Source organism: Scleropages formosus, chromosome 25 (assembly GCF_900964775.1).
Source record: "Scleropages formosus chromosome 25, fSclFor1.1, whole genome shotgun sequence".
In the NCBI taxonomy this organism is placed as follows: domain Eukaryota; kingdom Metazoa; phylum Chordata; class Actinopteri; order Osteoglossiformes; family Osteoglossidae; genus Scleropages; species Scleropages formosus.
In genome coordinates this window covers 17862637-17884348 of record NC_041830.1, presented here as the reverse complement: position 1 = coordinate 17884348, position 21712 = coordinate 17862637, and the positions used below count along the sequence as shown (strand labels likewise).

Genomic DNA, 21712 nt, shown 5'->3' with positions numbered 1-21712 from the left:
CAAAATGTGAGGTGAGGAAACAGGTTCTAATATAGTTTCAGGAAACGGAGAAATGAAATGAATTTACCAAATACTCGCAATTCAGGGAAGAACTGCATTTCACACCATTTTTCAAACGTTCTTTACCTGAATTTGGTCAAATATTTGTGCAAAATTTGAAATGATGATGAGGAGGCGTCCCTCCTTCCTCTCCTGCTCCAAACACACCCTTCTCGTACCCGAGGCTGCCAGACGCCGGAGACTCTTCACGGTGGACCGCTGAAGGAGATTCCCGCACCTCCGTGAGCCCCTGTGGGTCCCGCCGAGTCGTGCGCTGCCTCCGAACACTCGGGTTCGAGCTGCTGTGGCAGGGTGGCGAGGAGCTGGTGCAGAGCAGAAACACAATGGTTACGCTGGTTGGTCCTCCAAAGGCTTCAGCGTGTGTGTGTGTGTATGTGTGTGTGTGTGTGTGTGTGTGTGTGTGTGTGTGGACGTGCGCAGAGGGAATGGTGTAAGTGCCAGCAGCAGGAGAATGAAACATGTTTGTACACACAGGCACTACATGTGAACATACAGCTCCACAAGGCGCTGTTGGAGCTGCGCACACACACACACACACACACACACACACACACAGAGACAAGCAGGCAGAGCATCTCCAAGGGTCACGTGGTCCCGGCTGTGGCTCAGGGTGCGAGGCCCACCGAGGGCTTGCTGGTACCGCGCTGGAGGAGAAGCCATCGATAGCCACATCTCCTTTCCGAGGCTCTTCGCACTCTGCGCTCCGGCTGTGTCCGGATGTGTTTCACCGACGCGGTCCCCAGCTTCTCACATGCTGCTCCTCTGTGTGGAGTCGGGGCCTTGGACCCAGGTGAGCTCTGCAATACAGTGAGTGCTAATGTGTGTGTGTGTGTGTGTGTGTGTGTGTGCAGCGCCAACAGCGCCCCTTGATCTGGAGACGTCTACAGCACCGCGACTCCCATTGTCTCTTCTCCCGCCTGCACTGAGACGCACCGCACACACCCCTTCTTGTAGGGGACAATGGAGGACAGCGGAGGACAGTAGAGAACAGTGGGGGACAACAGAGGACAGCGGAGGACAGTGGGGGACAATGGAGGACAACAGAGGACAGTGGGGGACAATGGAGGACAGCGGGGGACAGTGGAGGACAACAGGGGACAAGGGGGAAAGCGGAGGACAGTAGAGGACAGCAACGCTCCACCACTCGCGTGGTGACAGAGCGACCGGCTCTCGAAACGCTCGATTCACTGTTTACTCTGGAGACGCCGATGAAAGGCGTGCGGAGCGCTGCTGGTGTCCTGACGCTCCGCTCCTGCGCTCCTCCGGCCCTTATTTGGGCCCAAAGCCGTGCGTGAATCACGCGGCAGAAACGCTCCGCGTGCTCCTAGCGCCGTGCAGCGATCCGATTCGGCCACGCGGCGGCGCCCTCCCTCCACCGGGTCGGCGCGGCGACGGTAGGTCCCAACGCTGCCCCTGTGCGCGACCCCCCTCGGCCGTTCTGCTCCCCGCCGAGGTGACCGGGCTGCTCGACGTCGCCCCCCGCAGGCCCATCGCCTCACGCCGCACTCGCTCTTCCCGTGACGAGTCCATCAGGTGTGATTTCGGTGAAGGTGAGACACAGTGAGGACCGACACCTGTTCCTCTACCTCCTTGTCTCCATGGTAACCAGGTAAGGAGGGCTTTTCCTGCCACCCACCCATTTCAGATTTGTTCACGTTAGTTTTTCGACGTGCGAAACGGTGCTTCTCAGCAGAAGGAGGCCGTGTGAGGACACACTGCAGCTGGTGTGTGTCCCCTGGACAGCTGGAGGAGGACGGCGTGTGTTACAAGTGCAGCAAGACAGCATCCACCTTTGTATTGACGCATCCTTTATTTCGCCAAGCTGTGGTGGCACGCGCACGCACACACACACACACACGCGTTCGTGAAAACACACCCACTGTGCAGTTCCTGTCACCCATCCCCCGTTCACACATCGCCTGTCACACGAAGTGAGACAAACAGTTGACTGCAGCGATGCATCTCTCCACTCTCATACTCATGTAAGTTCTCCTCTTTTTCTCTGCTGCTTATGAACTGTTACATTTGTTGCTCCATATTTCCGTTACTTCTTTTATCAAACGCTTTTGTCCAAAGTGACTTCCACTGAACTCTATGTAGTGTTATCAGCCCACACACCTTATTCACCACGGTAGCTTACACTGCTAGATACACTACTTACACTGGGTCACTCATCCATGCATCAGTGGAACACACACACATTCTCTCTGTCACTCACACACTATGGGGGAACCTGATCAGCAAGTCTTTGGAGTGTGGGAGGAAACCAGAGCACCCGGAGGAAACCCACACAGACACGGAGAGAACGTGCAAACTCCACACAGACTGAGTGGGGATCAAACCCACATCCTCTTGCACCACCCAGGCGCTGTGAGACAGCAGCACTACTTGCCGTGCCACCGTGCGCCACAAACTGCATCATTGACACCGACTTACACAGGAAGAGAACGAGATATTAGGGCTCTGCTGTCCGGTGCAGCACATGTGGTTCGGGACCCGTGTTCCTCATGCTCTGCGGTGCTCGGTCCAGTGGACTCTGGTCCCCACGTTACCACGACGACCCCCAGCAGACGCCCCTCTCAAAGGACACAAAGGCTCTGGGACAGAGTCCTTTGCGTCCAGCTCACGGTTGCGTAGCTCCTGCAGAAGTTCCTGTGGAGCCTTTGAACCCACAGCGACCGCGTCTGGACTCTGTGTCCACCGGGTCTGGCGTCCACGTGAGGTGGACGCCGCTCTTCGGAGGTCCAGTCCCCAGACGCTGCTGTGTTCGCTGTCCCCCCTCGCTCGCTCCCTCCCTCCCTCCCTCCCTCCCTCGCTCTCTCGCTCACTCTGCCCTCCCCCCTCGATCCCTCCCCCCCGGGGCTCCTCCTGGGTAGCCTGTGCTCCTTCACTGCTGCCCGGCGCTGTGGCTGCGCTGCCATGGCCGACTCGCCCCTCAACCACTCGTGGCCGTCCTTCTCCAAGCTGTGGACCAAGAGATGGTCCTTCAAAAGAGGTACAAGCCGAGAGCGTCTCTCTCTCTCTCTCTCTCTCTCTCTCTCTCTCTCTCTCTGCCGTCTCTCCTCTCATCGCTAGTGGTTCTGCTATCTGACGCGTCTCTCCAAGGTGACGACACACTGCAAGCTGCGTGCACTCAGCTCCTTACATTCATTTTCCCATCTGTACAGCAGGGTAATTTTTTACCGTGCTCCTTCAGGGTCAGTACTTTGATCGAGAGCGCTAGAGCAGGAGTGGGATTCGAACCCACATCCTCCTAGTGCAAGGCAGCTACTTTAACCACCGCGCCCCCTGCTGCCCTCTTCATCTTAAACTGGGTGCATCCAGGGAGTGGCTTTTTACCGCAAGGTCAGCAGCTCGGAAGCGACACCTTGAACGCCCTTTACTTTTTACTTTATCGGTAGGGTAATATTCCTGCACCTCCCGCACGCAAATGGAGCGACGCGTCCCATCGGAACCCTTGACCCAGCGCCGCCGTTCAGCCACGGTCAGGGTGTCGTCGTCGGTGCGTCCAGCCGCTCGTAAAGGCCCCTCTCCAGGGTGCGAGCGCGGCTTCCGGAACGTTCCCGGGGCTCCTCGATGGTCCCAGCCCACACGCAGGGGAGGAACGCGCCTCTCACGCGAGCCCCCGAACACCATGGCAGCCGCACCTGGGAGCGAGCGCGGTGCCAGCGTGGTAAAACGCTGTGTCGAGAGGCGTACGCTTGTGCTTCTCTGTTTCAAAAAGAGGATGCGGATGAACGGAGGGATGTGACCTCGTGCCTGGACGCGCCGAGCTGATGGGGACGCCGTTGCGGTGTGTGTGTGGCGGGGGGGCTGCTGGTCGCAGTCCAGCACAGGAACCCAATGGTCCCGGGAAGGGTGTGAGGCGCGGCCGCCATAAAAGGGCGTCTGGGACCCCCGCGGAGCCTGCTGGACGCTGCCGGATTCCCCTCGGTCCCGGAGCCGCGTCTCTGTGTGCGTCTCGCGCTTCTCTTCCCTTCGCCCGTTTATTTTTGTCCCGCGGCGCGTCTGGTTTCCGTCTCACGGCGGCTCCACCGAGCGACGCTCCGCTGACACACAGCAGCCCCCCAAGCAGCTTCTCGCCCCCCCCATCCTCACGAAGATGGCGAAGATGATAAAGGCGATGAAAATGAGCTGCTCGCCACCTGCTCCGAAAGCGTCAGTCCACGTGTGTGGCTGGCTCTCGCCTGTCCTTTGTGCTTGTGTGCGTGTGTGTCTGCGGTCCGTCCCCCTTCGCACTCAGAGGACGCTGCCGACCCCCCGCCTCCCCAGCAGGATCAGGGACGGCGTCACCGTCGCTCACTCGGTTCTCCTCTTGGCAGCGTCCGAGTGCAGGCCGTGTCCCCGGCAGCGCGCCAGTGACCCCGACGTGACCCCGGGGTCTCCCCCGGTCCTGCTGTCCCCCTCCATCTGCGAGGACGTCTTCTTCAGGGCTGCGGCTGAGGACAAGGTAAGGGTGGGGGGGCAGAGCTCAATCTCGCAGGGAGTTTCGCCGTGTCCCAGTTGTGTGCACGGGGTCGGTTTGGGTCCGGGGTCGTCCGGAAGCGGGACGTGGGGACGGGAGGCTAGTGTGAAAGGCGTGAGCTGTGCGGGTCGCGTTCTTTCCCTCAGGACTCCCCCCCTGAGAGTGACTACGACGAGCTCGGTGTCCCTGTGGACGGCGGCGCCGATGACGACATCCTAGCGCTGCAAGACACCGACTACTTCCAAGACCTGCAGGGCGGAGAGTCGCTTCGCTCATCGCTGTCTATCAGCATCGGAGTGGACCGGGCCCCTCCCACCTCGTCCCCGTCCACGCCGGACGTGTCGCCGGACAGTCAGAGGACGCAGCTGCCGGCCGTCACTCTGACCGTGAGCATCCCCAGGGGTGCGGGCGACCCTGCGGTCCTGCTGGACATGGAGCCCGACGAGGACGTCCTGCCGGGCCTCGTGAGGTCCATGTCGGTGTCTCGCAGACACAGCTGGGGAGTCGCGGTGTCTCCGCTGGACACGACCAGGAGGTGAGTGGACGGTTTGTGAGACATCGATCTGTCCAGCGGCCACTTCCTGTCCTTTCAGTGTTGGGGTGTTAGTGGTGTGAGAAAAGTTTAGGGTCTTTTCGGCTTTGCAGGGGGGGGGTGTATTTCAGACAGCAGTGATTTTGGAAAAACACACACACACACACACACACACAGAATGCAGAGGTCCCGTCATGGTGACCCACCACACCTCCTTGCTGATATGTGCGTCACTGAAGGTGGGGCCTGTGCCTTGTGTGTGGGGTCACACAGCTGAGCGTGTGCAGGTGTGTTTCTGTTTTTCACACTTGCGGGATGAGGCTACGGAGGGGGTCACTCCATGGCGGACTCCGCATTTGGCTGAAACGGGGCTGCCTGCAGACGAGGGTTCGAGCTCTTGGGGGTGGGGGTGGGGGGAACTGTGGCCCGAGGTGAAAATAAGAGCCGGAAACTTTGCAGAGAAACAAGAGAAGTGTAAAGAGCGACACACCCTCGCGTGTGCGAGAGCGTAACGGCAGCGTCGCCAAGCAAGAGCGGCACCGAGTGCGGTCCTGGTCGCCAGAGCCGGCCGTGGTCCCGCCGCACAACCCGAACCGCGGCCGTGTGTCTGTTGGGCCGGAACCCGCCGTGACAAAATATTACAACGTGTCTCGCAGAGATCATAAGTGTGCCGGGCGTGGAGCGCGACCAAACCACAAAGCCTGTTTGTGTGTGCGCGCGTGTGTGTGTGCGCGCGCTCCACAGGCTCAGCCTCAATGCCTCTGACATGGACACTGATCCGGGACAGGAGACCCCTCTGCCAGCCGTGAACGTGCACACCCCCCCGCCCTTCTCGAACCTGCAGTGCCCCCCCCAGCCGGAGAAGGAGTCGTCCAGCAGCACGGAGGGGGATTCGCAGCTGGTAACGAGACTTTCGCCGACATCGTCGTCTCGCCGCCGTTGTCTCTAATACTCGTGGGACTTGAACGTGGAGCCGAACGAACGGCTGGACGCTGCTGCTGCGCCAGCGAGAGTAACGGTGCAGCGCCTTTGGAAACAGGCAAGATGATGTCACACTGGTCACACTGTTAGTTAACATGATAAACACACTGGGGCCCCACTGGGGGGAGGGAGACACACGCACACGTTTTCACAACACTGAAGGAGGCTTTTAATAAGAGACACAAACCAGAACCGAGGGGTGAAAAGTGCGTCGAAATGACGCGTGGAGCAATGCCGTGCGTCACCACTGGGGGGCGCTTTGCTCTCCGCTGCGCTCCCCAGTTCCGTCTCCAGACCCGAGACCCAGAGCTGTCCACCGTTTGGAGCCACGCCCCCTGCCGTGGGGTCACGATGCTCCGCCTCCCGGCGGCACACGACACTTTTAGCCGCAAACACGGAGTGCGGTCAAGGTGTCGGAGGAAGATGTGCGGTCCAGCAGGGAGAGGAGAAGTGTGGCGTCCCTCTGCGGTTCTAGTCCCCGGTCCCTGAGGAGATGGACGGACGGACGCGGAGGGGCCCGCGTATCCGATGTGGCGAAAGGTGACGATGCCGCCCTTGCTCTGATCCCCAGGAGCCCGGTGCTTGTGGGCGGAGCCTGCGGTCACGCTCGGACGCGCTGACGTCACAGAGGCGCCGGACCGTCCGCGTGCTGACCACTTCCAAACGGGCAGCCGGGGCTGCGGAAGGTCAGCTCCGGCCCCCCCGCTGTGCTCCGCACTGGTTCTCGCGGCTCGTGCCGAAAGGGGGCGCTGTCTCACGGGGTCCTGCTTTGCAGGGGGTCCGGAGCCGGAGGAGACGCTGCAGAGCGACGAAGGACAGAGTCACGTGTAAGTGGACAGGAGTCCCGACCGCCGCTCACCTGGACCCCCCCAACCGCTTGTGACGTCCTCTTGATGGCGTTACCTGCAGTGCGCTAATGAACAGGACACGTGAAAAGTAACGTCCAGCACAGCAATGTGGAATAACAGCGTGTAACAATGTAGCAATGTGTAGTAGAAATAATAATAATAATAATAAAAGACAGAGCCGCTGCTTGACACGAGTGGACATGTCTGGACACCGTTCCATCAGGGTATGTATTTGACATTCATTGGACGGCACTGGACTCCCACTGTCAGAGTCCTTCTTTTACTGAACCAACGCAAATGTTTGTGTGAAACCCCCCCGCCCCCCGCCCCCGTGGGCTGAGCCATCATCTCGGGGAACACCCCCGACCCCCCCGGCAGTCCCTCAGCCCCCCTGTGTGTTGTTCCCGTTCAGGCTGCTGATTCAGAAGGTCCTGCAGGAGCTGAAGCAGTATCACGGGTAGGTGGTCACCTGCTGGTAGGTGGGGGGGTGAACACAGCTGCTTCTCACACTCAGGGTCACTGGGGTCACTGGGGTCACTGGGCGGAAGCTGGACTCTCAGAAGGAGCCGGAAGTCGGGGACGAACAGGGAACACGGGACACCGCAGGGGGCTCACGGTGCCTCTCCCGACAGGGCCAAGCAGCAGAGCACTCGCAAGGACGCCAAGGAAGCTTCCGGCAACGTCACCTGGTTTGAGTTCCTGTCCAAAGAGTAAGTTGCAGTGCATCGCTCGCCGTTTCCATGGAGACGGGATTTCTGGGAGCCCCTCGAAGCATCTGGCTGGAGTTGCGATGGTGTGGGGTCACTGGGGTTTGGCAAATGCGTGTGCGTGTGCGTGTGCATGTGCGTGTGCGCGTCTCCGGCCTCGACCTCAGCCTGGGCCCACTGTTCCTCTCAGGACCGAGGAGGAGGAGGAGGAGCAGCTGGAGAAGGTGGAGCGAGGCACCAAGGTGAAGCGCACGCTGAGCTCCCTCAAGAGCCGTGTCACCGGTTCCTTCAACAAGGACAAGGTGAAGCTCGCAGGAGGTCCCCCTTGCACCGCCCACCCCACCCCACCCCACCCCACCCCACCCCAGTAACCCCCTGCACGCTCCTCCTCCGCCCCCCAGGCTAAGAGTCGGGAGAAAGAGCAGCAGAGGGAGAGGGACAGAGAGAAGCTTCCGGGCCCTGGCAGTGGTCACCAGCTGGTCCCCGGGACCTTCTCCAGCTTGGCCACCTGCTCTGTGTGCTGCAGGAGTCTGCAGAGGAAACACGGCCTGCAGTGCCTGGGTGAGTGTCCGTCACGCAGCCCCGCCCACCCGCCGTCCCCTGTGCGCGAAGACCCTGTGACGACTGGGGCCCGTTGAGCGGCCGGACGCGACGCGCGGTTCGCTCACGGGTTACAGGAAAGAGGAAGCTGCACGTTACATCACGATGAGCGCGAAGCCCGCAGTGAGCGGCCGAGGGGGGGTGGGGGAGGGGAGGCGAGGCGCGTTATGCCGCTGCTCGTCAGGGTGTCCGGAGCCGACCTGAAGCGATCGACGCTCCGCTGCGCCTCTTCTGTCCTGCGGTCTGCAGAAGTGCCACACGTGATCCGCACACGCAGAGGCGCCGCGAACACGGATGTGACCGTAAACGAGGACACCGGACCACTTCTGCTCCGGCCAGAGAAGAGGAACACGACGAGTTCCCCATTACGCTCCCTGACCTTTGACATCGGCCTGGTGCCAGCGGGAGGAGGCGACCCGAGGACCTTCCGGCCCCTCCTGGGACTCGACACGCGTTCCTCCTCCGCACCACGCACATCCAGCCGCTGCGGGAACGGCTCTTTACCGCAGTACTTCAAGTGCCCGCTGGGAGGGGTTGACGTCTGACGCCCCTGTCCTGGCTCTCGAACCCCGGCGACCTCTTGCTCTCGCAGGTTTTGAATGGAACGGGCGGCGGCGGTCGTCACACGGCGCGCGTGTCCCCCGCCACGCGGTACATTCCAGATGTACCGCGGTGTTACCGCCGTACTTGGGGGCCTCGCGACCATGAGGAGCCCTGAATGGAATCCCCTGCCCATAAAAGGGGTTCGAGCGCTTGCGTGTGGAGCTGGGCGAGCAGACGAATCGCAGGATCGCCCAGCAGCGCGAATAAATCCCGGGTGCGAGTGGCGCTTCGTCTGTGTCCTGCGCCGCCGCTCCGTAAACAAGTCGAGCCGATGTGTTCGCCGAGGCGCCGTCGCACGAGATTTAGCTGCGAGCGGAGGGACGCCCCGTCACCTGTCCCACGTCTCGGGTTTGACGTCTCCACTGGCCGTTGACTCGCTCCCTCCGCAGCGCTCAGCATCCGCGCTCAGGCCCTCCTGCCGGGACTCGAACCTGCAGCCTGTTGGATTACCAAGCTGCCGTTCCTCATGTCCCGTGAGCTACAGACACGGTCGTCCTCTCCATCCTGGACACGCCGGGCGATCAGCGGGAACGTGTCTCTCAACTCGGGGACGTTCCTCCGCGGGGCGCCGCTCCGCCAGGGGACCCCAGTCCTTGCAACCGGCAGGGGGCGTGGCGGCGGAGGACCTGCACTTGTCCCCGTAAGGTTTCTGCGGTTGCACCCTGGAGTGAGGGACGCGCCCTCGACGGGGGACGCATCCAGGGACCCCGCAGCTGCTCGCCTGCTCCGGACTCTTCTTCGGAACCACGGGGAGATCCGTGGCTCAGGGGGCAGGAGTCCGGAGGAGTCCCGGAGAGGGCCGAGGGGCTGGGCGCAGGAAGGGGTCGCACTGCCCCCAGGTGGCGAAATGAGAGAAGTGCATCCTGGTCCCTCCCTCCTTTGGACAGTGGCGGTGGTGGTGCAGGGAACGGCGAACCTGTGGAGGGACCTGGACTGAGATCCTGCTGTGGAGTCACTGCTCAGTTCCTCACCGCATGTTTATATTTACAAACACACACACACACACACACACACACACAATCTCCTTCACCACGCTGACCACACAGGTTTCAGGGTCACATGCTGGACCCACTGTGGACTCCAGAAGACCTTCAGCTCCGTCAGCCGGCTGTCAATCAGCTAGAGCCCCGCCCCGCAGGCCCCGCCCACAAGCCCCGCCCACAGTGGCGCCGCCGTTCCCCAGAGGGATGTGTGGCCCTTTAAGCGCGTCGCCGCCGCCGCCGCCGCCACCGGCCTCGCAGGACTGGGATTGCGACTCGGACTCGCGGATCTCTTCCCATAATTCCTTGAGGTAGAATCGTCCATATCGCTGTTGTGATCATGTTTATTCTCCTTCTTGTGTCCTGCGTGGGAGTGGAGGGGTTCGGGCCACTTTGGAACCAGGTGAAGCTCGTGGTCTCACAAACACACACGAGCTGCGAACGGCCGCACCGAGGCCTCGAGCGCAAATCTCAGCAACGGAAAGAGGCACGACGCTCACTGTGACTGCGCGCGCGCGCCCGCCCGCCCATGATTTCGGTTTGTTTTCGTTCTGTTTGAGTTCGATCCGCGCGATGTTTGTTGTTGTTGACACGGCACGCGCGTGGCTCCGACGCCGCTAAAGCGCCTTATTGTTGTTATTTGTTACTGTGCTTGTTTGAAAAGTCAGTGACGATTCGGGCGGCGCAGCTGCACTCGGTCCTGCTTGAGCACGTGACCTGTCCCCTCGGGGACCGCTGGTGGACCGCAGCTTGACCGCGATGGGCTCTTCATCCTCCTCTTCATCCTCCTCCTCCCGCTGTGGCTGCGCTCAGCTGTGTTGATCTCCAGCGGTGGGGGGTCTGCAGGTGGTCCAGTGGTGTCACCATGGTAACAAGAGATGCTGGTTGCCCAGTGTGACCTGGTAGGAAATATGCCCCCCCCTCCAGCCTCGCCATCTCGTTCCTCTGTTTGAAGCCCGTGAGCTTCAGCTGTCCAGGGGGACGCGCCGCCGTCACGCACAAACACAGGTGCGATTTATTTGCTCACCTGCTCGGCTGGAGGAGCGGCACCGCTTCCTGTGTCGGAGAGCGTTAACCGCTCACCCTGAACCCAGAGGCCTCCCATGGCGCGGGGCGGACGCGACCATCACCTCCCTTCATTTATTGAACGCTCTCCTGTGAAAGTGCCGCTTACACCGATTTACCTGTTTATGCAGCAGGGTAATTCCTACCCTGTCGGTTGACAGTAAGTACTTCTATCATGGGGATTTGAACCTAGAGTGGAGGATCTCTGTTGCTTCCTCTTTGCCCGCTTGAATATCAGTTAAAGTTGCCGTCTGTCACCTTGAGCAGCGCCCAAACTCACCTTTCCTGTTACCCCCCCCATCCCCCGGCATCGGGCCAGTTTCTGCACAAGTCACGGCGGGCGTGTCTTGTTGCGGGGGAAAGGTGTCTGTCGAAGCTAGTGGGCGTGGCTGTGGCCGTGGGTGGGGCTATGTGTGAACTCACGTGCCCATTGGATGGCGATGGACACTCCCTTCCCCCATCAGAGCTGCCCTGGAGTGACCGGTTTGTTGGCTGCGCCACGGTACGAGTGGAATTCCTCGTCAAAGCGTCACGTGTCTCAAGAGTGCTGTGTGATTTATGTCCGCTTGCCCCCCGCTGGTTGTCTACCCAATGTGGGTTGACTTTACCGCAGTAAACAGAGGAAGTGCACAACTCGAGAGAGTTCACGTCAAGAACTTGCTCCCCCCCACCCTTACGTCAAGCTCTCGGAACCGCTTGGGACAGGGGCTCTTGTGCCACGGGGAATGTGACCGTGACCGTTGTCCTGAGACACACGAGCCCCCGGGGAAGGTTTGCGTGCGCCGACGCGCCGGCCGTCCCATCGCGTGATGTTTGCTCCTGTCTTGACAGACTGTGCGGTGAATGTCCACCGGAGCTGCAGAAACCTTCTGCCGGAGTGCGGAACCAGCAAGGTAGGACTGAGCTTGACGCCGGAGGTGCCCCGGTGTTCAGGGCTGATTGAGGGTTGAGCGCGAGCGACCGAGTGCAGGGGTTCACGCTCTTCTGAACGCACCTTAGATTTTGGACTTTTTTAACATGAAAAATCCAGTTTGAACTCAAACATTCTGCTGGAGGACTTGTTTTCTTCTCATCAGTATCTGTACCCCCCATTTTCTCTTTGCAGCTCAAAGACCCCTTCCGTAAGAGTCCGAGCCCAGGTAAGTGACCTTTGGGGCCCCTGAGTTCCCTGTGCTGTGCATGTGTGCGCGCATGCGCCACAGCTCATGTGTTGAAGTGCTGCTGTCAGTTATGGCAAAGTACCCTGGGATAAATTGGAATAAGTCGCCTTTTCGCACATGGGGCATCGGCAGCAGCTGCCCGAGGACACGGCCGGATCGCCCGCTCGCTCTCCGCCGACGCGCCGGGAACAGACGCACAGCGGCGTTGGTCCACCAGGGACCTTCTTGTGCTGCTCTGGAGTTTTACACTGGCAGCATTGGGGTTTTCATAGTCAAGTCTAGGAGCGACTTGTAGACTCATGACCTGCGTTGAAGGTTGGATAGTTTCTCCTCCCTGTGAAGCTGTGAGCTGCACTAACAGACTCTGGAGGTGTTTTTCTAGGACAGTAAGATGCAGTGAAGCGTGGTGCTCTGTAGGCTCCTCTCCAAGTGTCCTCCTCCTCCTCCTCCGTTCTCTGTAGCCGCGAAGGAGGCCCCGCACCTGGCTGGCCTTGAGGCCCACGCTCCCTCCGGCTCTCCCCGTAGCCCAGGCATGACCATCACCCCCCGAGGGAGCAGTTCCCAGCCTGCAGTCCCTGCAAGAACCTGCAGCAGCCCCAGCGGGTCAGTGCCGCTCTGCGCCGCCCACTTCCTGTCTCGTCATTGCGGGAAATACACCCTTATGTCAGAAAACAAGGATGATTTGTTCCTTAAAATGACCCGTTGGACACATTGCGGTCGCGGAGCTCCGAGGGTGAGCGAGGGGACGACCGTTGCCTGGTTCCCATGACTGGCCACACCTGTAACGCTGTAACTGTGTTTTAAAGCAGCCTGCAGCGACACTGGAAGCTGCACAATAACTGTGCTTCGCTAAGAACTGTAAAAAAAAAAAAAAACTCATTCAGCCACGGCTTCAATATTGCAGTACGATTATTATATGTTGATATGCTGCACTTCCTTGTGTGGGAGCCTCTTACATGAGGGTGGAGAGAACATGACAGAGGCTGTAAATTACTGCTGTAAATTGACATAAAGCAGAACACAGGAGACAGTGTGCACCTTAATTTCTCTTATTTGACTTCCTCCTAAGAGAAACTCAATACAATAAGTGGCAGTTTGAAGGTGGGCCTCTCCAGTCCTGTCCTGTCCAGTCCAGTTTGTCATCACAATGAGTTTTGTGAGCCAGCTGTTCCGCTGCCAGTCTGTGATGTTTGCGCAGGGTTCTGAAGGTTGTTCCTCCTGCAGATCCCTTCCCAAGGAGATGGAGGATGTTGACAGCGGCAGGTTACGACTGGTGGCGGACGACTCCATTTCTCTGTCCTCGTCCACCACCGATTCCATCGGAGAAGGTTGGTCTGCTCACTGAATGACACTTATCTGCAGTGTGTGTGTGCGCGTGTGGGGCAGCACACCAAGGGGAGGCTATTGCTGTGACAGAAGAGCAGAATTTGCTTTGGGTTACCTGGTGAGCTGTGGTTGACCTTGAGCGCTGAGGACAACATGCCCTGGCACACAGGCTGAGCTTCAGTGTCCTTCTGCTGTCTCCTGCTCAGATGCCCATTACTCCGACCTGCAAGCAGATCTGGAGGCTGACGCCCAGGACCTGGAGCTGGATTCCTGGAGCCTTATGGTGGATCAGGAGTACCTTCAGATGTTGCAAAAGAAGGATGTCAAGAGGCAGGATGTGATCTATGGTAAGCAGCGGCTCAAGGAAAGCACGTGAAGAAAAGTTCTCCCAGAAAGGCACTCTCCTGTGTCCACTGTAAAGGTTACATTCATGAGCAGGGATGCCTGACAGCAACTCTTCCTGCAGCCTGCTCATGAGAGCTGGATGGCACTGATGGTAAAAACTGGTCTGCACATTGATGCGGTGCTGCGTTTTCAAAAAAATTTAACCAGGTTTCCAGTGACCCATTTTGTCCAAAATAGATTGTGATCACCAGCAGATGGGACACCGCAGTTATTCATGTGCACCATTGTTAATAAACGTGTGTTTGGTGCTGCAGAGCTCATGCAGACGGAGATGCATCACGTGCGCACACTCAAGATCATGCTGGGTGTGTATGTGCATGAGATGCACAAGTCGCTGCACATGGACCAGAGCGACCTGGAGCGCCTTTTCCCTCAGTTGGAGGACCTGCTGGAGGTCCACCGGCACTTCCTGTCCCGTCTCCGGCAGCGCCGGCGCGAGTCAATGGAGCCCGGGAGTGAGCGTAACTATGTCATTTGGCAGCTTGGGGACATCCTCATCGCCCAGGTAAGGGGCCTCTGAGGGGCCAGGTTCACGCGTGTCACGACATGTCGATGCGTCAGCGACAGTGGGGATGGGGACAGTGACGGGTGTTTGGGTGCAGTTCTCAGGGGACATCGGGGACCGCATGAGGAGAAGCTACAGCAACTTCTGCGGTCACCACCATGATGCGGTCAGCTTCTACAAGGAGCAGCTCCAGACCAACAAGAGGTTTCAGAGCCTGATTCAAGTGAGGAAAGCTCTTACCAGAAGCAGTGATTTGCATGCAGCTACGACTAAGCACTGACGCGTTTGCGTTCGTGTTTCTGTGCACATGAAACGAGTTCACCATGTTCTACTTTCCGTTTCCCTAAGAAAATAAGCAACCTGTCCATCGTGCGTCGTCTCGCCGTGCCGGAGTGCGTCCTGCTGGTGACGCAACGCATCACCAAGTATCCCGTTCTGGTGGAGCGCCTCCTGCAGTACACAGATGGTAGTGCACCTTGTCGCTAATGACGACTGAACAGCAGTGAACCCCTCAGTATGAACACGGTGGGGGGGTGCTCTGTGGACAAGGCTGACTTTGTGCATCTTTATGTCCCCCCCCAGAAGGCACCGAGGAGCACGACGGCCTGGCCCATGCCCTGGAACTGCTCCGAGACATCCTCGTCTACGTGGACGCGCAGGTGAGCAAGGAGACTCGTCTCCGAGACCTCGCCAGTAGGATGGAGCCCCGGTGCGCCGGCAAGATGAAGGACGGCCAGCTCTTCAGGCGGGAGGACCTGACCCGAGGGGGGCGAAAGCTGCTGCACGAAGGGCCCCTCTGCTGGAAGGCTGCATCTGGTCGACTCAAAGGTAACAAGGGGCAGCGCCTTCCATCTGTACTGCTGCACGGTTCTTGCTGGCGCTGAAGGTGTTCCGATGCGGCCGAGTACTCTTGGTGGGTCAACATCAAGGACTTTCTGCTCAGGGCCGGGCCGGGCCACCGCTCCCTCCTGAACGTGGACTGTCATGTACAAATGTGGTGTTGCTTTCTTTTTTCTTCAGGGAAGGAAGTTTTCACTCTGTATAAACACATCTACATATGTACATCTTTTCAGATATTCTGGCTGTGCTCCTATCGGATGTCCTCCTGTTACTCCAAGAAAAGGATCAGAAGTTAACGTTCTCCGCTGTGGTGAGTCCGACCTAAACTGTGTGCGTGCGCGCGCAGATGCGCATTCTATGTTTACATTTATTTATTCAGCAGATGCTTTTCTCCAAAGTGACTTCCAATGGATACTATGTAGTGTTACTATCAGCCCACATACCTTATTCACGGTTGTGACTTACTCTATCAGATATGCCACTTCCAATGGGTAACTCGCACACTGTGGGTGAACATGGATCGAACCCAGGTGCTGTGAGACAGCAGCGCTACTCGCTGTGCCACCATATCGACACCCAACCTCAATTCACACTGATAATGAATGCCTCATAAGATGGATAACATTTTCTAGAATTAGTCATGAGAAGTATTGTCATTTGGGTATTGAGAAAGTGAGATTTATGCTTCTCTGGGGGATCAGATCTGTTAGTTATACTGTTTGTACACAATTGCAGATACAATGCAATAAAAATATGGCAGGTGTTTCGCATTCAGTCCTGTGCTCTGATCATAGGACAACAAGCCCTCAGTGATCAGCCTCCAGAAGCTAATTGTGCGAGAGGTGGCTCATGAGGAGAAAGCAATGTTCCTCATCTGCGCCTCATCCAAAGAGCCCGAGATGTACGAGATCCACACGATGTCCAAGGAGGAGCGCAGCACGTGGATGGGCCACATCCGCCAGGCTGTGGAGAAGTACGTCTTGCCCTCAAACCCTCTGCATTTTCTCCCCTAGTTGAGCTCAGCCTCCAACCCTCTGCTGCTCCTTTCTTTTGTGCCCTGCAGCTGCTGCAAGGTGGAGCAAGAACCTGCAAGAGAGCAGGAGGAGATACAAACTGTCTTGCAGCAGGAGTTCCAAGGTATGGCAGGGGATATGTGGATGGCTTTCAGGCCCAGTAGGGCCTAAAGGGGTGCATATGAGGTACCTTACCACACTGTCACTGTGCTCCCGCCTCTGCTCACCAACCTGCAGTGCTGCTCCGCCTTAAAGATGCACAGGTCATGCAGACCCTGACAGAGAAGCTGAAGATTTTTGTGGAGTTAGCCAAGGTCATGGGCATGGAGGACACAGTGTCATGCCCACGTCTGCTCTTGCGGGGCGATGACTCTGACCTCCAGCGAGGAGAGCACCTCCTCAACGGAGCCATCACTGAAGGTCAGCTGTTACAGACATGTTGAGCTCCTGTTGGTCGCTCTGTTAAAGCCCAGCTGTTGATGTGGTCTCGCTGTGTACAGTGGAGAACCTGCAAAACTTCTTGGTGTCCCACGCGAGGAAGTCCTACGACACCCTGGAGCAGGACCATGGCCCAGGGGGGCCTCCCAAGAGGGCGGAAACCTTTGGCGGCTATGACAGCACCTCCACCGTCAACAGTAAGAGCAAGGAGACTCAACACACTCAGTAACGTGGGTTCGGGGAGAACTTTGGTCATATAGTGGGTAAAGCTGCTACCTGTGGCCTCAAAGGTTGCAGGTTCAATTCCCACCTCCAGCTGTAAAACCCTTGAGCAAGGTACTTACTCTAAAATTGGTCCAGTTAAAAAAAAAAAAAAAAAACCTAGTTCTGTAAATAATTGTTTAAGTGGCTTCCGAGAAAAGCATCACCAAGTGAATAAATGTGAAATGTAAATGGAGGTTTGAGGAGCACTAACCATTCCCAGCGGGGGGTGCGGCGGACTGGCGTCCCATCCTGGGTGTGTCCCCTCTCCCTCTCCCTCCAGCCCTGTGCTGCCGGGTTAGGCTCCAGTTCACTGCGACCCTGTTTGGGACAAGCAGCTTTAGGCAGTGTGTGTGTGTAACCATTCCAAGCCTCTGACAGGTTAGTGTGTTTATGTAGCTGGCACCATGAAGTCCCACAGTTGGGACGGCCCGTCCAGAGACAGGAGTCAGCGGGCCAACTCGGACCCTCAGCTCCAGGGGCTGTATGCCCACGACGACCCGCAGCAGCTGGAAGGCGGTTCCCGAGAGTGTCCACCCTTCATCTTGTCGCAGGTGAGTACTGCTGCCCCGCACCTGTGACCAGCCCTGGGTGTTCCTCAAACAGCCGTCAGCCTGGGGCACCCCCCCCCCCCCCGTCAACTCCCCGTGGCCCAGTGACTTCCCTTGGCCAGAGGTAGGAAAGGAGAGCTCAGCTCCCGTGCAACACCTTTAGCATGTGGAGGTGGAGAAAAAGTGTCTAACCCCCACTTGATCTCTAGCTCTTTACTCAGGTCTACCTGCTGTCTAGGATTCTCTACAGCCTGCAGGTAAAATTCCCATTTTAATTTTTTTTTTCAGTGCTTTTTCTAAAATAAATAAAAGGGCCCTGTGTAACAGCATTGCCCTCCCTGTACCTCGTCCCCCCAGGCTGTGGTGTCCCAGCAGGACAGCCAGAAAGAGCTGCACCGCGCCTGTCAGACTGAGCGTGAGCGACCGTGCCGCACCCGCACCAGCCCGCTGCTCGAGCAGGAGAAGCAGCGCAACCTGGAGAAGCAGCGAGAGGAGCTGGCAAGTTTCCAGCGGCTGCAGAGCGAGTACCGGGAGCAGCGCGCACACTGGGAGCAGGAACGCGACCGGCAGCGGCGCCGGACAGAGGCAGTGGAGGCGGCGTTGTGCGGGCGGGAGGAGGTGTGCCACGCCCTGGAAGCTCGGCTCACGAGGGACCGCCAGCTGCTGCAGGAGCAGCGGGAGCAGTACCAGCAGGACCTGGAGCGGCTGCGCGAGTCCACACGGGCTGTCGAGCGCGAGCGAGAACGCCTGGAGCAGCAGCAGAAGAGGTTCCGCAAGCACATGAGCATTGCCAACCCTGGCCAGCTTACCCATGATGCCACACAGGTAGGTGGGCTCCGCAAGGGTGGGCTGTCAACGCAAGCAGCGAGACAGCATCCCCAGTGGGCCCTTGTCCTCCGTGTCCGCAGGCCACAGTCAACGGCGAGTTCCCGAGTGCCGGCCGAGAGCTGCGCAAACCCCCCAAGCCACCGCCGCATGCGCGTCCCAGCCTCCCTGCGGCGTTGTCGGATGACCTGGAGCGACCCGAGGTGCCCCCACGGCGGGAGAGCGCTGGCATGCCCCCCGCCAAGCCGGAGGTCCCCATCCACCTGCTGAGCACCACCAACCAGCTAGCAAAACAGAGAGAGGTGCAGCAGCAGATTCCGACCAAGCTGGCGCTGCGCAAGGACAAGGGCGGCAAGGCAAAGGCGGCGCAGCGCTCCGAGAGTGCTGGTGAGTCCCAATCCCCACCCCCTGCTGCTAGCAGGAGCCCTGGCTGCAGGGTTGCTGGACTAACTCCCTGGGTTTGGCGCCGTTTTTGCTCCCCCCACAGCATCCACTTTGCTCAGACCCTCGGAGAAGGAAGACGGGAATGCGCGAGGACAGCAGCCGCTCGGCTCACTCCACCTGCACGGTCCAGGTGAGAATGGCGCCCGCCGCACTCTCGTGTTCCAGCTCAAAAAGCGCAGTAGGCCTCATGGCTGTCTTTGTGTGCGCAGGTGGTGCCCCTCTCCTCGAGAACCAGGCCCCCAAGCCTGACCCCCAACTGAACCGGCTCCCCGCCGCTGAAGACGACGTCATCTTCTTCTGAGCAGAGTTCTTGTTTCAGAATGGACCCATCCTTCAAAAACACATTTTATGCAAAGAATGTCAGTGTTTCATGCACTGCGAAAGCATAGCGAAAGAGACTGAGGAAAGCGGTAGGAGGAGAAGGAGCACAAAAGGAAGGAACTGTGGGTTGTTGCTTTCTGAGCACTCTGTAAAGCGCTAAAAGGGACAAATCTTGACTTTTTTTTAAAAAAATTCCTGATTTCATGTGTTTGTGAAAATACTTTTATCATTGTCTTAAGCTAAATGCCAGTATGTTGCTGTGCTTGGGCCGCTGACACAGGTTACCACTGTAAAAAGTCTTACAGCTTCAGCTGAAATGTTTAAGGGCATGAAGGATGTGATCATTCTGCTGTCGTGGGAGATGCATCCTACCTGCAGTAGATCACATGTCCCACTAGTAGTTACAGCTCCTCGTTGGCTTAGGGGGAGAGACTCCCCTTCAGATATTTACATAAAAGTAGAGGCATGGTGCTTGGGGGTGGATAGGACTGCAAGGCTAAACCTGCTTCAGTCCGACTTGGTCATTTCCCTGTACCTACATATACACACGTGTGCCTGTGGCCCACTGAGAAAGTGCTACAGTCCAACCCTAGGGAAACGCTTCCACTCAACATACTTCCTACCTGTAGGTGTTCTTGGAACCGCTGTCACTGAAGGTGAGTCACATACCTCTGCAATCTTGCTTGGGTGACTTACTGACCAAGGACTGAGTAGTTCCCATGATGCTCAGTTGGGGGAGGTACGAAGCTGGAGTCCCTGCAGGGATCTGCATCTCTGGTGCTCGCCTTATTCATCCATACTCTCTGAGTGTGTACAGAACCCAGCCGACAACATGATTCGCTACCCGAACCTCTGCTTGCATCCTACAGCCTGTCGCCAACACCAATCTTTTAGTAACTTATCCATGAAGAAGAAAGAAAGAAAAGGGGGGGGATGTTTTTCTGTATGAAACTCTGGGTAAGTTGTAAATATGCACACAAATCCTGGATGCTGCCACTGACATTTTAGTCACTTTGAGGGTCGCAAACTGCAATTCCTGTTATCTGCACACCAGTGATTTTACTTACTCCTGTAATCACTAAGTCTTGGGAAATGACAGAAATGTTGCCTTAGAAGAAATTATTTTAGCAATAAAACAATTAATGGATTTCTTGATTTCGCTGCATTATTTGCTCAGACTTTTACAGCCTATGGATGATAGGACTGCACTACTGGTGGCTGATATACAAAGACCAGGTTCTGTTGAGTGGATCACTATTCTGAAGGTCACAACAGTCCTTTCAAATCACATTCAGACCACATCAGGGTGTAGCTCTGCGATTTCACTTCCATAACAGCGGCCAACACAAACTGCACAAGAGCTGCAGACGCACAACTGTAATTGTAACTGTAACAATTTTCTCCCTGAGATACACTGACATCTGTCCCAGGTCCCAAAACGCTTTTTAGGCTTAACTTCAGTGGTTTCAGACAATGTGTGAGTGTGAGACTTCAGTTTACCGCTTGGTCTAACAGAACACTATTGCATAGACCAGATTAGAGTCTAGCAGCATCAGCTCATCAAGTACATGGAAGTGCACGGAAGTGCACATGTGGCCTGCCAACGCCTGGAGAGGAAAAAGAGACTGGGAGGGGGAGACCATCACTGTAACAGCTTGCAGAAATATGAGCCCATTGTGCGAAAAAGGGTATAACTTCCCATTCCCATTTTCACTCATTATGCAGCCACGGTACTTCAGAAAATGGGCTTCACATGATCACGAACAAAGATGCAACAGGCACTACACCCACACACGTGTGCGCCTGGTCACGGGTGATTGCTGACAACAGAGCTCCAGTCCCCAGCAAAGGGTTCAGAGCAGCCATTGAGCACAACAGAGTAAACATGAAAAAAACACTAACGCACGTTAAAATGAGTGACTGGAGTTTGTGTTCTCTATGTACAGACCATTAGGGTAAAGCAGCATGGGCAAATACTGTCATACTGGAAATCTCAACAACTCAAAATCATTACTGTCAAATATTACTGCTGAAAGATCCATCTTACTCAATTTAGCTGATGCTTTTCTCCAAAGCGTCCAAAAATGTTAGGCTGCTTACAATGATTTACCAAGTTACACAACAGGAGGTTGGATTCCGGTCCTTGTAGAAACTGTAAACACGTGACTCTGAACTCAGACAGACAGAATGTGTTCTTTCAGGGAGCAGCAGCACTGAGGAGGAACTGCAGGTGTGTTTCAAACTTATATTCTACATTTACAGTTATTCACTTAGCAGATGCTTCTCCAAAGTGACTTCCAATGGATACTATGTAGTGTTATCAGCCCACACACCTTATTCACTGCGGTGACTTACACTGCTAGATACACTACTTACAATGGGTCACTCATCCATACATCAGTGGAACACACACACACTACAGGGGAACGTGAACAGCATGTCTTTTGACTAAATATGCTATTTATGGAGGCTGGTGAGGAATAACGAGGGACTGGACACAGCGAAGCGCTGGAAAGCAACTCCTCTCCGACAGGGACACACTGCTGTGTGTCTGGACGTCACGCGTCCCAGTGCCGGGGCGGGGGGGACGTGTCAACCGGCGATGAGCACATTGTCCCTCCTCGCTGCCAGCTACGTACGAGCGCTACGATCACACAAGGATATTTGTTACAAAACTGTTTAAGTTACCCTAACCCTAAATAAAGCCTTAATCACCATCAAATGAAGTTCATCTAGCATCAGACATTTTTCAGTAAGTTCACAGCGCCTCTAACACATACTG

The 21712-nt window shown here is 57.1% G+C and overlaps 1 protein-coding gene and 1 long non-coding RNA gene across 2 annotated transcripts; both read left to right on the top strand.

Moving 5' to 3' along the window:
• Positions 1–1985: 1985 nt before the first annotated feature.
• LOC108921612 (uncharacterized) lies at positions 1986–4775 on the top strand. The gene is made up of 3 exons (XR_001965067.1): positions 1986–2042; positions 4383–4510; positions 4672–4775. It is a non-coding gene; the product is annotated as an uncharacterized LOC108921612 (long non-coding RNA).
• A 1810-nt stretch (positions 4776–6585) lies between these two features.
• Positions 6586–21246, top strand: LOC108921394 (rho guanine nucleotide exchange factor 18-like; the record flags this gene model as incomplete). Its single annotated transcript, XM_029248994.1, has 25 exons — positions 6586–6724; positions 6814–6865; positions 7299–7343; positions 7519–7596; positions 7784–7895; positions 7995–8154; positions 11673–11734; positions 11947–11980; positions 12463–12604; positions 13226–13329; positions 13534–13674; positions 13987–14237; positions 14335–14460; positions 14586–14703; positions 14820–15065; positions 15311–15387; positions 15872–16050; positions 16141–16214; positions 16328–16510; positions 16591–16725; positions 17189–17343; positions 17550–17597; positions 17698–18165; positions 18249–18739; positions 18819–21246. Coding segments are annotated over 25 exons (3660 nt in total), but the record flags the coding sequence as incomplete, so codon positions are not given.
• Positions 21247–21712: the final 466 nt, after the last annotated feature.